The sequence below is a fragment of the Coregonus clupeaformis genome, chromosome 29 (genome assembly GCF_020615455.1).
Source record: "Coregonus clupeaformis isolate EN_2021a chromosome 29, ASM2061545v1, whole genome shotgun sequence".
In the NCBI taxonomy this organism is placed as follows: domain Eukaryota; kingdom Metazoa; phylum Chordata; class Actinopteri; order Salmoniformes; family Salmonidae; genus Coregonus; species Coregonus clupeaformis.
The window spans coordinates 64,430,976-64,445,635 of NC_059220.1; the positions used below are offsets into that span (position 1 = coordinate 64,430,976).

A 14,660-nucleotide genomic window follows, 5' to 3' on the forward strand; every position below is an offset into this window, starting at 1 on the left:
GCACTATCTAGTAGTGCTAGTTTGTATTCATTTGAAAGTCAACAAATGGCTTGTGCTATTTCAGTATCTGAACGCCTTTCCTGTTGCCTTTTGTTTCTGTAAGATTTGTCTCTGCTGACCTACCTAGTTACCCGTGCCAGGTCATCTGTGTTTCCATGTTATATACATTTACATTTTAGTCATTTAGCAGACGCTCTTATCCAGAGCGACTTACAGGAGCAATTAGTCAAGTGCCTTGCTCAAGGGCACATCGACAGATTTTTCACCTAGTCGGCTTGGGGATTTGAACCAGCCACCTTTCGGTTACTGCTTAGACCCACAATATTATCGTGACCTAAGCCCATGTTCCAGCAGATTTCTCTAGCCTAAATCTTCAGCACAGCCACCGGGCAAATAAACAACTGACATATCAGCCTATATTTGTGACAAAACCCCTGATGCCAAAACACACTCGTGTGAACCGGTGGTCCTTGCTTGTGTCACAAATGGCACCCTATTCCCTACATAGTGCACTACTTTTGAACAGGGCCCATATGGCTCTGGTCAAAAGTAGTGCACTATGTAGGGAATAGGGTGCCATTTGGGACTCAGCCTGGGTCCGTGCCAGTGGCTCAGCTGGATTTGTAGTAAAGATATGGGGGATCTGAGGAAGGGGATTAGGTCGCTGTGGTGGATATATTAGTTATTCAACCTCCTGCTGATCCCACGTTTAACCCTGTTCAGGGATGTCGGAGGGGTAGAGAGGAGGGTTGACATGGTAATCTCAGGTGGTTTAGGTTTCACTTCTCATGGATGTTAGCTAGGCTATAGCCTAGCATATATTACCTTGAAATCCCACAGCATTTATCCTTTTCACATGGAGAATATGTAAGAGACATAAAACTGGTTGCTTGGATCCTGGATGCTGATTGGATGAGCAGCGTTCCAAGTCGTGCTGTGTTGGCCGTCACAGACACACCTATGCCTGCGAACAGTTCCATCTGAAAATGAACACTGTGCCTCATAAGAATATCATGTTCATGTTGCTGTCCCAATCATCTCTTGTATTTATCTCCCCTTGCTTCCAGCCTAGCATTTAGCCTCGCTGTCTGCCTGTCCGACCTCGGAAACAATGTTTCACTTTTGAATTTCTATCTCTGTAGTACCATACATGGAGTGAATGGTGCCCAGAAGAACTTTTTCCCTGTCAGTCAAAATCGTGCATCAACATCATTATCATGGACATATGCAAATAAATGCCAATAGGAAAAAAAGCTAAAACAAACGAAAATGCAGCTAGTGTACTGTCATTCCAGGTTCAATGTTTGACGTGACTGAGTTAGCTAGCTGGCTAGCTAGCAATTGACAAGAACGTTATCCAGCCTGCGTAGCAAACATTTAGTTAAGAATGAACAACTATGCAAAAATAATTAATGACTGGGTCGCGTCTGTAGCAACATGACCAAAAGATGACCAGATTTTTGTCTGGACTATATCGCGTCATGGCGATCAACGCCATTTACCTGTGACTGTATTCATGGTACAGCACTGCCTCTTACCTGTGACTGTATTCATGGTACAGCACTGCCTCTTACCTGTGACTGTATTCATGGTACAGCACTGCCTCTTACCTGTGACTGTATTCATGGTACAGCACTGCCTCTTACCTGTGACTGTATTCATGGTACAGCACTGCCTCTTGTGCCTTATTGCATAGTTGTTAGTTGATTAAAGTCCCATTGTAGCAGGTCTCTCCTGTGGTTTAGCCGTCCAGGCAGTCTTTCTCACTGGCACACGTCCCACTGCTGATAATACCAGCCTAGTAAATGTGACCTGTCAAACACAGAATTCACTCACCGCTGATTCCCTTACTAACATGCAAATAAAGCTCAGTCCCATTATTTCACCATCAGTCACTTGTTTTGTAATTAGTCTAGGACTCTTTTTGTTTTACGCTCTGTCTGAAACACGCACACACGGCTGCTTTGCCATCAAATCTAACCTAGTTGTTTTCCCGAGCCAAGCTTTACAAGGGAGCCCCTGGCTGCACTCCCATCCCTGCCATTATCTGTTGGGTTTGTTCTCTCTGTTCTCTGATACTGGGCTCATTCTCACACTCTATACACCACTACTAGTGCTGAGCGATTTGTGCTTTTTGAGGTCGGTACGATTTTGGTTCGATTATGAACAAATTATCACAGATCTCTGTTTCAATGTATTATTTTTAGACATGAAATGCACTATGCATTGTGGGTTGAATGCTGTAACACAGATTAAAACTGTTAATAAAAGTCCCATGTTGGTAATAACTGCCCATTTGACTGCTTATCACTTATTAACCATATTTTATTCACATTACTTGAATAAAATATTTCAGTTGTGTATTTTACGTTTGTTTTATTTGATGACTTTATTATTTAATTCCAAGTCATCTCTATAGAGCTGCTGCCTATGCTGTCTGACAATCACTATTTTAGGTCTTCAAATAAATAAGGCATACTTTTATGACTGCTGAATACCAACTATCAGTCACTTAGATCATGTATTTTCAGGTAGAGATACCTCATGATGTAACTGCTCTCTATCCCTCTCAATCATGCTTTCTTCTCCCCTTCTCCGGACAAGTAGGTGCAATGGATTATGGTCATTGTGTAGTTAACATTTCCTATGTAGAATATTGGCCTGTTGGAAACAACTCCTTACTACATCGCACAGTTCGGGCTTGATCTGATTTATCTAGAGAAACTGCAGTGAGAAAATGAACATTGAGCTCACAGAAGAACAAAAAAAACAAAATGGAATTCTAATAATTGAACCTACGTCAAATTACCGAAATGTAGTTTAATCGCTCAGCACTAGCCACTATCCTCCCACAGTTGTATTTTTGTATTTCTTTTTCACTCTCCCTTCCCTCTGTCACAGTGTGTGATATTGCGCTTAGAGTGGCCAGCTGATTGGGGCCGATGGGTCTAATATACTCTCCCTATCAGCTCTCACACGCCCTGCCCGGCAGTGTCGTACAGTACAGGCCCACCATGGGAACACGTGTCGAGCAGGGCACCAAGAGGAGACTCTCCCTCTCTGTCTCTGGGCCTAGATGTCGAGCAGGGCACCAAGAGGAGACTCTCCCTCTGTCTCTGGGCCTAGATGTCGAGCAGGGCACCAAGAGGAGACTCTCCCTCTCTGTCTCTGGGCCTAGATGTCGAGCAGGGCACCAAGAGGAGACTCTCCCTCTCTGTCTCTGGGCCTAGATGTCGAGCAGGGCACCAAGAGGAGACTCTCCCTCTCTGTCTCTGGGCCTAGATGTCGAGCAGGGCACCAAGAGGAGACTCTCCCTCTGTCTCTGGGCCTAGATGTCGAGCAGGGCACCAAGAGGAGACTCTCCCTCTCTCTGTGCCTAGATGTCGAGCAGGGCACCAAGAGGAGACTCTCCCTCTGTCTCTGGGCCTAGATGTCGAGCAGGGCACCAAGAGGAGACTCTCCCTCTCTCTGGGCCTAGATGTCGAGCAGGGCACCAAGAGGAGACTCTCCCTCTGTCTCTGGGCCTAGATGTCGAGCAGGGCACCCAAGAGGAGACTCTCCCTCTCTGTCTCTGGGCCTAGATGTCGAGCAGGGCACCAAGAGGAGACTCTCCCTCTGTCTCTGGGCCTAGATGTCGAGCAGGGCACCAAGAGGAGACTCTCCCTCTCTCTGTGCCTAGATGTCGAGCAGGGCACCAAGAGGAGACTCTCCCTCTGTCTCTGGGCCTAGATGTCGAGCAGGGCACCAAGAGGAGACTCTCCCTCTCTCTGGGCCTAGATGTCGAGCAGGGCACCAAGAGGAGACTCTCCCTCTGTCTCTGGGCCTAGATGTCGAGCAGGGCACCAAGAGGAGACTCTCCCTCTCTGTCTCTGGGCCTAGATGTCGAGCAGGGCACCAAGAGGAGACTCTCCCTCTCTCTGGGCCGAGCTGCCTAGGTCTCAGAGGCTGCGTCCCAAACGGCTCGCTATTCCCTTTATGCTGCACTACTTCTGACCGATACCACAGGGAATAGGGTACCGTTTGGGACAGAGCCAGGGCCTCGGACTCTCAGCTAGGCCCCAGTACTGCAAGTTTACTCACTCACTGACTTATCTCCCAGTTTAGCTTCCGCAGACAAGGGGGGGTTGATGTGCAACCTAGCTGTCCTTTCTCAGAATATGTGTGGGTAGTTTAGTGGTTGTGTGTGTGTGTGTGTGTGGTGGTGGTGACTGACTTGTGTTTTGTAATGTTTTTCCCAGGTTCATATAGGCTAAGCCCACTATGCCTATCTCTAGGCATCAGGTGAAGGAAAATACTTAATGTAGCTAGTTGAACTATTTCTTAGTGCTGAGTGGACACACAATGTGTACCCAACAACATTCAGTCCAGCTGGAAAACAAAGGGAGGTGTTGGTACTCCCAACAGGGAAGTGGTTGTAGGGTATGTGGAACACAGCAGGAGAACTGATTAGCTTGTGACCTTTGTGTTCTCCTTCATTAGGACTTGTGCAGGAGCTGTGAGGTAATGACGAATAATCATGACACTTTATGCTAATCACATAGCCTAATCATGCAAATCATAAAGTAGCCTAATTTTATAGAAGTTGTAGGTTAGACAAAAAGAATGAAGCGCTCCTAACTCAGTTGACCTAAATGTGGCCTAGACCTAAATGGGTCCCTTGTTGGCATTTGTTTTGTGTGTAGGCCTAGCTGTGTGTTTGTTGGATAGTTCCGTTTTTTTTTTTTTGTTGGTTGAAATTACTTGACGGAATTTGACCAATATTGACTATTTTATTATATTGGTGTAGGCCTACATCTGTCAATTACTCATGGTTAGGCTACACGATTATGCCTGATAGCAGTCAGTTTCACACTCACACAGACAGTGTTCATTTCCGTGTTGTATTTCCTGTGTGGTAACGAACACATTGTCTGAGTTGGTGTGTTTACTCAGTCCTCTCCATCTGGGCTGACAGCTGGCTGTAATTGCAGAAGGACTAGTTTGCAAATATGGCAGAGTTATTTGCATGAGTTCCCTGCAGCGTTGCGGAAGCAGGGCTGGTCTGGCCTTACCACAATGTCCCTGCTGTGGGCTATTCCTTTAGCTAGTGCTACTCACAGAGACAGGCTATAACTGGGGATGTTCCTTTAGCTAGTGCTACTCAGAGAGACAGGCTATAACTGGGGATGTTCCTTTAGCTAGTGCTACTCACAGAGACAGGCTATAACTGGGGATGTTCCTTTAGCTAGTGCTACTCACAGAGACAGGCTATAACTGGGGATGTTCCTTTAACTAGTGCCACTCAGAGAGACAGGCTATAACTGGGGATGTTCCTTTAACTAATGCCACTCAGAGAGACAGGCTATAACTGGGGATGTTCCTTTAGCTAGTGCTACTCAGAGACGGGCTATAACTGGGGATGTTCCTTTAGCTAGTGCTACTCACAGAGACAGGCTATAACTGGGGATGTTCCTTTAACTAGTGCCACTCAGAGAGACAGGCTATAACTGGGGATGTTCCTTTAACTAATGCCACTCAGAGAGACAGGCTATAACTGGGGATGTTCCTTTAGCTAGTGCTACTCACAGAGACAGGCTATAACTGGGGATGTTCCTTTAACTAGTGCCACTCAGAGAGACAGGCTATAACTGGGGATGTTCCTTTAGCTAGTGCTACTCACAGAGACAGGCTATAACTGGGGATGTTCCTTTAGCTAGTGCCACTCACAGAGACAGGCTATAACTGGGGATGTTCCTTTAGCTAGTGCTACTCACAGAGACAGGCTATAACTGGGGATGTTCCTTTAGCTAGTGCTACTCACAGAGACAGGCTATAACTGGGGATGTTCCTTTAGCTAGTGCTACTCACAGAGACAGGCTATAACTGGGGATGTTCCTTTAGCTAGTGCCACTCAGAGAGACAGGCTATAACTGGGGATGTTCCTTTAGCTAGTGCTACTCACAGAGACAGGCTATAACTGGGGATGTTCCTTTAGCTAGTGCCACTCACAGAGACAGGCTATAACTGGGGATGTTCCTTTAGCTAATGCCACTCATAGAGACAGGCTATAACTGGGGGGCATCTCAACGATGCGATTGGCTTCCTGTCCTTTCCTCCATGTTCACTGAGATTAATTTGGGACTATTGAGACACAGCTAGGGGACTATTAGGGAGAGAGGACCTTGACACATGTAAGTCTATATGCTGACTGAATGGAAGTTAATGCTAATACCACTTAGCTATGAAGGATGCTACTTAGCTGGCGAGTAGAGCCCAACTCCTGTAGACTCATGTTTGGAGGCACTCCAAGTGGTGGGACATCTTTTATAGGCTGTGTCTAGTCTATAGGCTGTGTGTAGTCTATAGGCTGTGTTTTGAGACGACGTGCAGTTTCTACTTCCCTTGTCTGTCACTCTCCACACACATTGTCCTGTAGTCATATTTGGTCTGTCTATCTGTGTCGCAGTGCCCTAATGCTTAGTGCTGTTTGGAGCTGGTAATTAAAGGCTAAGGGAGAAATGCACTCTCAGAGAACTAGTGGCTCCTTTGAACAGTGGCACTGTTTCTGGCACCAGCTAAAGAAGGTACAGTGAGGGAAAAAAGTATTTGATCCCCTGCTGATTTTGTACGTTTGCCCACTGACAAAGAAATTATCAGTCTATAATTTTAATGGTAGGTTTATTTGAACAGTGAGAGACAGAATAACAACAACAAATTCCAGAAAAATGCATGTCAAAAATTTTATAAATTGATTTGCATTTTAATGAGGGAAATAAGTATTTTACCCCCTCTCAATCAGAAAGATTTCTGGCTCCCAGGTGTCTTTTATACAGGTAACGAGCTGAGATCAGGAGCACACTCTTAAAGGGAGTGCTCCTAATCTCAGCTTGTTACCTGTATAAAAGACACCTGTCCACAGAAGCAATCAATCAATCAGATTCCAAACTCTCCACCATGGCCAAGACCAAAGAGCTCTCCAAGGATGTCAGGGACAAGATTGTAGACCTACACAAGGCTGGAATGGGCTACCAGACCATCGCCAAGCAGCTTGGTGAGAAGGTGACAACAGTTGGTGCGATTATTTGCAAATGGAAGAAACACAAAATAACTGTCAATCTCCCTCGGCCTGGGGCTCCATGCAAGATCTCACCTCGTGGAGTTGCAATGATCATGAGAACGGTGAGGAATCAACCGAGAACTACACGGGAGGATCTTATCAATGATCTCAAGGCAGCTGGGACCATAGTCACCAAAAAAACAATTGGTAACACACTACGCCGTGAAGGACTGAAATCCTGCAGCGCCCGCAAGGTCCCCCTGCTCAAGAAAGCACATATACATGCCCGTCTGAAGTTTGCCAATGAACATCTGAATGATTCAGAGGAGAACTGGGTGAAAGTGTTGTGGTCAGATGAGACCAAAATGGAGCTCTTTGGCATCAACTCAACTTGCCCTGTTTGGAGGAGGATGAATGCTGCCTATGACCCCAAGAACACCATCCCCACCGTCAAACATGGAGGTGGAAACATTATGCTTTGTGGGTGTTTTTCTGATAAGGGGACAGGACAACTTCACCGCATCAAAGGGACGATGGACGGGGCCATGTACCGTCAAATCTTGGGTGAGAACCTCCAGGGCATTGAAAATGGGTCGTGGATGGGTATTCCAGCATGACAATGACCCCAAAACACACGGCCAAGGCAACAAAGGAGTGGCTCAAGAAGAAGCACATTAAGGTCATGGAGTGGCCTAGCCAGTCTCCAGACCTTAATCCCATAGAAAATCTGTGGAGGGAGCTGAAGGTTCGAGTTGCCAAACGTCAGCCTCGAAACCTTAATGACTTGGAGAAGATCTGCAAAGAGGAGTGGAACAAAATCCCTCCTGAGATGTGTGCAAACCTGGTGGCCAATTACAAGAAACGTCTGACCTCTGTGATTGCCAACAAGGGTTCTAAGTCATGTTTTGCAGAGGGGTCAAATAATTATTTCCCTCATTAAAATGAAAATCAATTTATAACATTTTTTACATGCGTTTTTCTGGATTTTTTTGTTATTATTCTGTCTCTCACTGTTCAAATAAACCTACCATTAAAATTATAGACTGATCATGTCTTTGTCAGTGGGCAAACGTACAAAATCAGCAGGGGATCAAATACTTTTTTCCCTCACTGTAGATGGAAAATCTAATCAAATTGTGTTTGTCACATGCACCGGATACAACAGGTGTAGACTTTACCGTGAAATGGTTGCTTACGAGCCCTTAACCAACGTTGCAGAATTAAAAACATTAGAAGAAAATTAATAACGAGGAATAAAATGCACAATCATGGAGCTATATACAGGGAGTACCAGTTCAATGTGCAGGGACACAAGGTATTTCAGCTAGATATGTACATAAAGGCAGGTACCAGAAGGCGAGACCGCGACTGAGGGAGGAGGGGTTGGTGATTTAGATTTTTGTTTTTAAGACTGCCCCTCTTATTGGCACTAGGTGAGAGGAGACGAGAGAGTCATGGAGACAGAGGGCGAGAGAGCCAGTGAAGGACAGATGGGGAAAGAAGGTTGGTTTTGGCCTCAAACGTAGCCCTGTCTTTGGCTCAGAGTGAGAGATTGAGAGGCACCGCTCGCTTCCTCTGTCTGTAGAGAAGGTGAGCAAGGCAAAGTGAGTCGGTTTGTCTTTGAAGATTTGTCCTGTTCTTGGCTCAGAGTGAATGAGTGGGCGAGACGACTGCACTACACTGGCGCCACGACAGACTGAGGAAGATATGAGGAGAGCTAGAGTTACAGTTGAAGTTGGAAGTTTACATACACTTAGGTTGGAGACAGTAAAACTTGTTTTTCTACCACTCCACAAATTTCTTGTTAACAAACTATAGTTTTGGCAATTCGGTTAGGACATCTACTTTGTGCATGACACAAGTAATTTTTCCAACAATTGTTTACAGACAGATTATTTCACTTATAATTCACTGCATCACAATTCCAGTGGGTCAGAAGTTTACATACAGTCGTGGTCAAAAGTTTTGAGAATGACACAAATACGAATTTTCACAAAGTCTGCTACCTCAGTGTTGATGATGGCAATTTGCATATACTCCAGAATGTCATGAAGAGTGATCAAATGAATTGCAAAGTCCCTCTTTGACATGAAAATGTCAAACTTAATCCCCAAAAAACATTTCCACTGCATTTCAGCCCTGCCACAAAAGGACCAGCTGCCATCATGTCAGTGATTCTCTCGTTAACACAGGTGAGAATGTTGACGAGGAGAAGGCTGGAGATCACTCTGTCATGCTGATTGAGTTAGAATAACAGACTGGAAGCTTTAAAAGGAGGGTGGTGCTTGAACTCATTGTTCTTCCTCTGTTAACCATGGTTACCTGCAAGGAAACACGTGCCATCATCATTGCTTTGCACAAAAAGGGCTTTACAGGCAAGGATATTGCTGCTAGTAAGATTGCATCTAAATCAACCATTTATCTGATCATCAAGAACTTCAAGGAGAGAGGTTCAATTGTTGTGAAGAAGGCGTCATGGCGCCCAAGAAAGTCCAGCAAGCACCAGGACTGTCTCCTAAAGTTGATTCAGCTGCGGGATCTGGGCACCACCAGTGCAGAGCTAGCTCAGGAATGGCAGCAGGCAGGTGTGAGTGCATCTGCACGCACAGTGAGGCGAAGACTTTTGGAGGATGGCCTGGTGTCAAGAAGGGCAGCAAAGAAGCCACTTCTCTCCAGGAAAAACATCAGGGACAGACTGATATTCTGCAAAAGGTACAGGGATTGGACTGCTGAGGACTGGGGTAAAGTCATTTTCTCTGATGAATCCCCTTTCCGATTGTTTGGGGCCATCTGGAAAACACCTTGTCCGGAGAAGACAAGGTGAGCGCTACCATCAGTCCTGTGTCATGCCAACAGTAAAGCATCCTGAGACCATTCATGTGTGGGGTTGCTTCTCAGCCAAGGGAGTGGGTTCACTCACAATTTTGCCTAAGAACACAGCCATGAATAAAGAATGGTACCAACACATCCTCTGAGAGCAACTTCTCCCAACCATCCAAGAAAAGTTTGGTGATAACCAATGTCTTTTCCAGCCTGATGGAGCACCTTGCCATAAGGCAAAAGTGATGACTAAGTGGCTCGGGGAACAAAACATCGACATTTTGGGTCCATGGCCAGGAAACTCCCCAGACCTTAATCCCATTGAGAACTTGTGGTCGATCCTCAAGAGGCGGGTGGACAAACAAAAACCCACAAATTCTGACAAACTCCAAGCATTGGTTATGCAAGAATGGGCTGCCATTAGTCAGGATGTGGCCCAAAAGTTAATTGACAGCATGCCAGGGCGGATTGCAGAGGTCTTGAAAAAGAAGGATCAACACTGCAAATATTGACTCTTTGCATAAACTTAATGTAATTTTCAATAAAAGCCTTTGACGCTTGTGGAATGCTTGTAATTATACTTCAGTATACCATAGTAACATCTGATAAAAATATATCATAACACTGAAGCAGCGAACTTTGTGAAGACCAATACTTGTCATTCTCAAAACTGTTGACCACGACTACACTAAGTTGACTGTGCCGTTAAACAGCTTGGAAAATTCTAGAAAATTATGTCATGGCTTTAGAAGCTTCTGATAGGCTAATTGACATCATTTGAGTCAATTGGATGTGTATCTGTGGATGTATTTCAAGGCCTACCTTCAAACTCAGTGCCTCTTTTCTTGACATCATGGGAAAATCTAAAGAAATCAGCCAAGACCTCAGAAAAAAATGTGTAGACCTCCACAAGTCTGGTTCATCCTTGGGAGCAATTTCCAAACGCCTGAAGGTACCACGTTCATCTGTACAAACAATAGTACGCAAGTATAAACATCATGGGACCACGCAGCCATCATACCGCTCAGGAAGGAGATGCGTTCTGTCTCCTAGAGATGAATGTACTTTGGTGCGAAAAGTGCAAATCAATCCCAGAACAACAGCAAAGGACCTTGTGAAGATGCTGGAGGAAACAGGTACAAAAGTATCCATATCCACAGTAAAACGAGTCCTGTATCGACACAACCTGAAAGGCCGCTCAGCAAGGAAGAAGCCACTGCTCCAAAACCGCCATAAAAAAGCCAGACTACGGTTTGCAACTGCACATGGGGGCAAAGATCGTACTTTTTGGAGAAATGTCCTCTGGTCTGATGAAACAAAAATAGAACTGTTTGGCCATAATGACCATCGTTATGTTTGGAGGAAAAATGGAGTGGCTTGCAAGCCGAAGAACACCATCCCAACCGTGAAGCACGGGGGTGGCAGCATCATGCTGTGGGGGTGCTTTGCTGCAGGAGGGACTGGTGCACTTCACATAATAGATGGCATCATGAGGAAGGAAAATTAGGCGGATATATTGAAGCAACATCTCAAGACATCAGTCAGGAATTTAAAGCTTGGTCGCAAATGGGTCTTCCAAATGGACAATGACCCCAAGCATACTTCCAAAGTTGTGGCAAAATGGCTTAAGGACAACAAAGTCAAGGTATTGGAGTGGCCATCACAAAGCCCTGACCTCAATCCTATAGAAAATGTTTGGGCAGAACTGAAAAAGCGTGTGCGAGCAAGGAGGCCTACCAACCTGACTCAGTTACACCAGCTCTGTCAGGAGGAATGGGCCAAAATTCACCCAACTTATTGTGGGAAGCTTGTGGAAGGCTACCCGAACGTTTGACCCAAGTTAAATAATTTAAAGGCAATGTTACCAAATACTAATTGAGTGTATGCAAACTTCTGACCCACTGGGAATGTGATGAAATAAATAAAAGCTGAAATAAATAATTCTCTCTCCTATTATTCTGACATTTCACATTCTTAAAATAAAGTGGTGATCCTAACTGACCTAAAACAGGGAATTTTTACTAGGATTAAATGTCAGGAATTGTGAAACTGAGTTTAAATGTATTTGGCTAAGGTGTATGTAAACTTCTGACTTCAACTTTATCTATTTCATTTACTTTGGCAATGTGAACATATGTTTCCCATGCCAATAAAGCCCACTGAGTTGTATTAGCCCTATGGGGAAAGGAGACAAGACTCTAGATGAATGGAAACACCATTGCTCCCACAGAGAATAGGAGAGAATGAATGCAGTAAAGAGATGGGAGACCTGGAAAGGAGATGGCTGAGTGAGAGATGGAAATAGAAGGAGAAAGACTGAGGGAGAGTCTCAGAGGTGGAAGGGGGAGCGTGGGACTGTGAAAGTTGGCTGGTGTGAAACCCTGCCAACCCATAATCCTCACCTTGTGACTACTGCCTTAGACACTGCTGCCGAGGTCTCCCCCACCCTCTCCCCTCTCTCTCCCCACTGCCCTCTCCCCTCTCCCCCACCCTCCAACCCATCTCTCTCCCCCACCCTCCAACCCCTCTCTCTCCCCACTGCCCTCTCCCTCTCCCTCCAACCCCTCTCTCTCCACACTGCCCTCTCCCCCACCCTCCAACCCCTCTCTCTCTCTCCCCACTGCCTCTTCTCCCCCACCCTCCAACCCCTCTCTCTCCCCACTGCCCTCTCCCTTCTCCCTCCAACCCCTCTCTCTCCCCACTGCCCCTCCCCCACCCTCCAACCCCTCTCTCTCCCCACTGCCCTCTCCCCCCCACCCTCCAACCCCTCTCTCTCCCCACTGCCTCTCCCCCACCCTCCAACCTCTCTCTCCCCACTGCCCTCTCCCCCACCCTCCAACCCCTCTCTCTCCCCACTGCCCTCTCCCCCACCCTCCAACCCTCGCTCTCTCCCCACTCCCCTCTCCCCCCACCCTCCAACCCCTCTCTCTCCCCACTGCCCTCTCCCCCACCCTCCAACCCCCCTCTCTCCCCACTGCCCTCTCCCCCCACCCTCCAACCCCTCTCTCTCCCCACTGCCCTCTCCCCCCACCCTCCAACCCCTCGCTCTCCCCACTGCCCTCTCCCCCACCCTCCAACCCCCTCTCTCTCCCCACTGCCCTCTCCCCTCTCCCCCACCCTCCAACCCCTCTCTCTCCCACTGCCCTCTCCCCCACCCTCCAACCCTCGCTCTCCCCACTGCCCCTCCCCTCTCCCCCACCCTCCAACCCCTCTCTCCCCGCTGCCCTCTCCCCCACCCTCCAACCCCCTCTCTCCCCACTGCCCTCTCCCCTCTCCCCCCCACCCTCCAACCCCTCTCTCTCCCCACTGCCCTCTCCCCTCTCCCCCACCCTCCAACCCCTCTCTCTCCCCACTGCCCTCTCCCTCTCCCCCACCCTCCAACCCATCTCTCTCCCCACTGCCCTCTCCCCTCTCCCCCCACCCTCCAACCCCCTCTCTCCCCTCTCCCCACCCTCCAACCCATCTCTCTCCCCCCACCCTCCAACCCATCTCTCTCCCCCACCCTCCAACCCCTCTCTCTCCCCACTGCCCTCTCCCCTCTCCCCCCACCCTCCAACCCCTCTCTCTCCCCTCTCCCCTCTCCCCCCACCCTCCAACCCCTCTCTCTCCCCACTGCCCTCTCCCCTCTCCCCCCACCCTCCAACCCTCTCTCCCCACTGCCCTCTCCCCTCTCATCCAACCCCTCTCTCCCCACTGTCCTCTCCCCTCTCCCCCCACCCTCAACCCTCTTTCCCTCTCCCCCTCTCTCCCCCTGTCCTCCCCTCTCCCCCCACCCTCCAACCCCTCTCTCTCCCCACTGCCCTCTCCCCCACCCTCCAACCCATCTCTCTCCCCACTGTCCTCTACCCTCACCATCCACCCCCTCTCTCCTCACCCTCCACCCCCTCCCCTCCCCTCCCCTGGACTCGGTCACGTAGTCTGTGTGAGTACACAGCGGTAGCTACTAGCCAGTTTGGTGGCTGGTTTCAGCCGGTTAGAGGTGAGGGCAGGCCTTACATGATTTGTGAGAGGCTCTCTTGAAGCCAAGAGCTCATGGGTGTCTGTCTGTCTTCATTATCAGGCTGTGTGTGTGGCTGGAAACAGAGTAATAAATAATGGGTCATTATAACGCCTTAGTACAAAGCTGATAATGGCTCTGATAATAGGTTTAATAGCCTCAACGTGTGGAGACATATTTCTGCTGTAATGAGTTTTACCATTTTCTCCAACCGGTGCTTTTAGATTTGTCTAACTAGTCTTGCTCTTTAAGAACTTCAATGGTGCCTTGCTAAAGGGTGACTGTGTTGTCTTGTCTATTTGAGTTTACCTAACTACATTTTTCCCCCTCCCTCTCTCCTCTTCTCTCCTGTCTCCCTCCCCCTCTCCTTCTCTCTCTCTCTCCATTCTCGGCAGTGTTTCTGTGTTGATTTGGACCATACATATATGGCGTATGTGAGCGTCAGTGGAGACTTCTGCCAGGCACAGCACCTCGCCTTCGTGGACAAGTGAATCGTCCGCCCCCCTCGGGACTACGCTACCCAGAAGCCCCCCTGAAGCCAGCACACTGGGAACCCCTGTCTCCTCCAACAGTCCCCTAGGATATCGCGTAGTCCAAGGCCAGATTGCCCAGCTCTGTCCCCTGAGCGGCCAATAAGGAAACTGCCTAGTTCTCTTCTACTTGCTGCTTTCTCTCCCAGAAGCCAATCACATACCACTCTCCTGAATGGGGTAAAATCTGAATGTCCGATTGGATGACTGGTGGATAGTCTCTGCATACATTTTTTTGTTTGTTTATTTTTTGTAAAATCTTTTTTCCATCCCCCTG

At 47.7% G+C, this 14,660-nt stretch overlaps 1 protein-coding gene across 2 annotated transcripts in view; it reads left to right on the forward strand.

The window, feature by feature from the left end:
• Positions 1 to 14,660, forward strand: part of LOC121572293 (protein tyrosine phosphatase type IVA 2) — a 41,943-nt gene that overhangs the window by 16,603 nt on the left and 10,680 nt on the right. For both annotated transcript variants that reach the window (XM_041884319.2, XM_041884318.2), the window contains exon 2: positions 14,249 to 14,563. In XM_041884319.2, coding sequence (XP_041740253.1) covers positions 14,559 to 14,563 — 5 coding nt within the window. In that variant the 5' untranslated portion in view covers positions 14,249 to 14,558. The remainder of the gene's footprint in view (positions 1 to 14,248; positions 14,564 to 14,660) is intronic.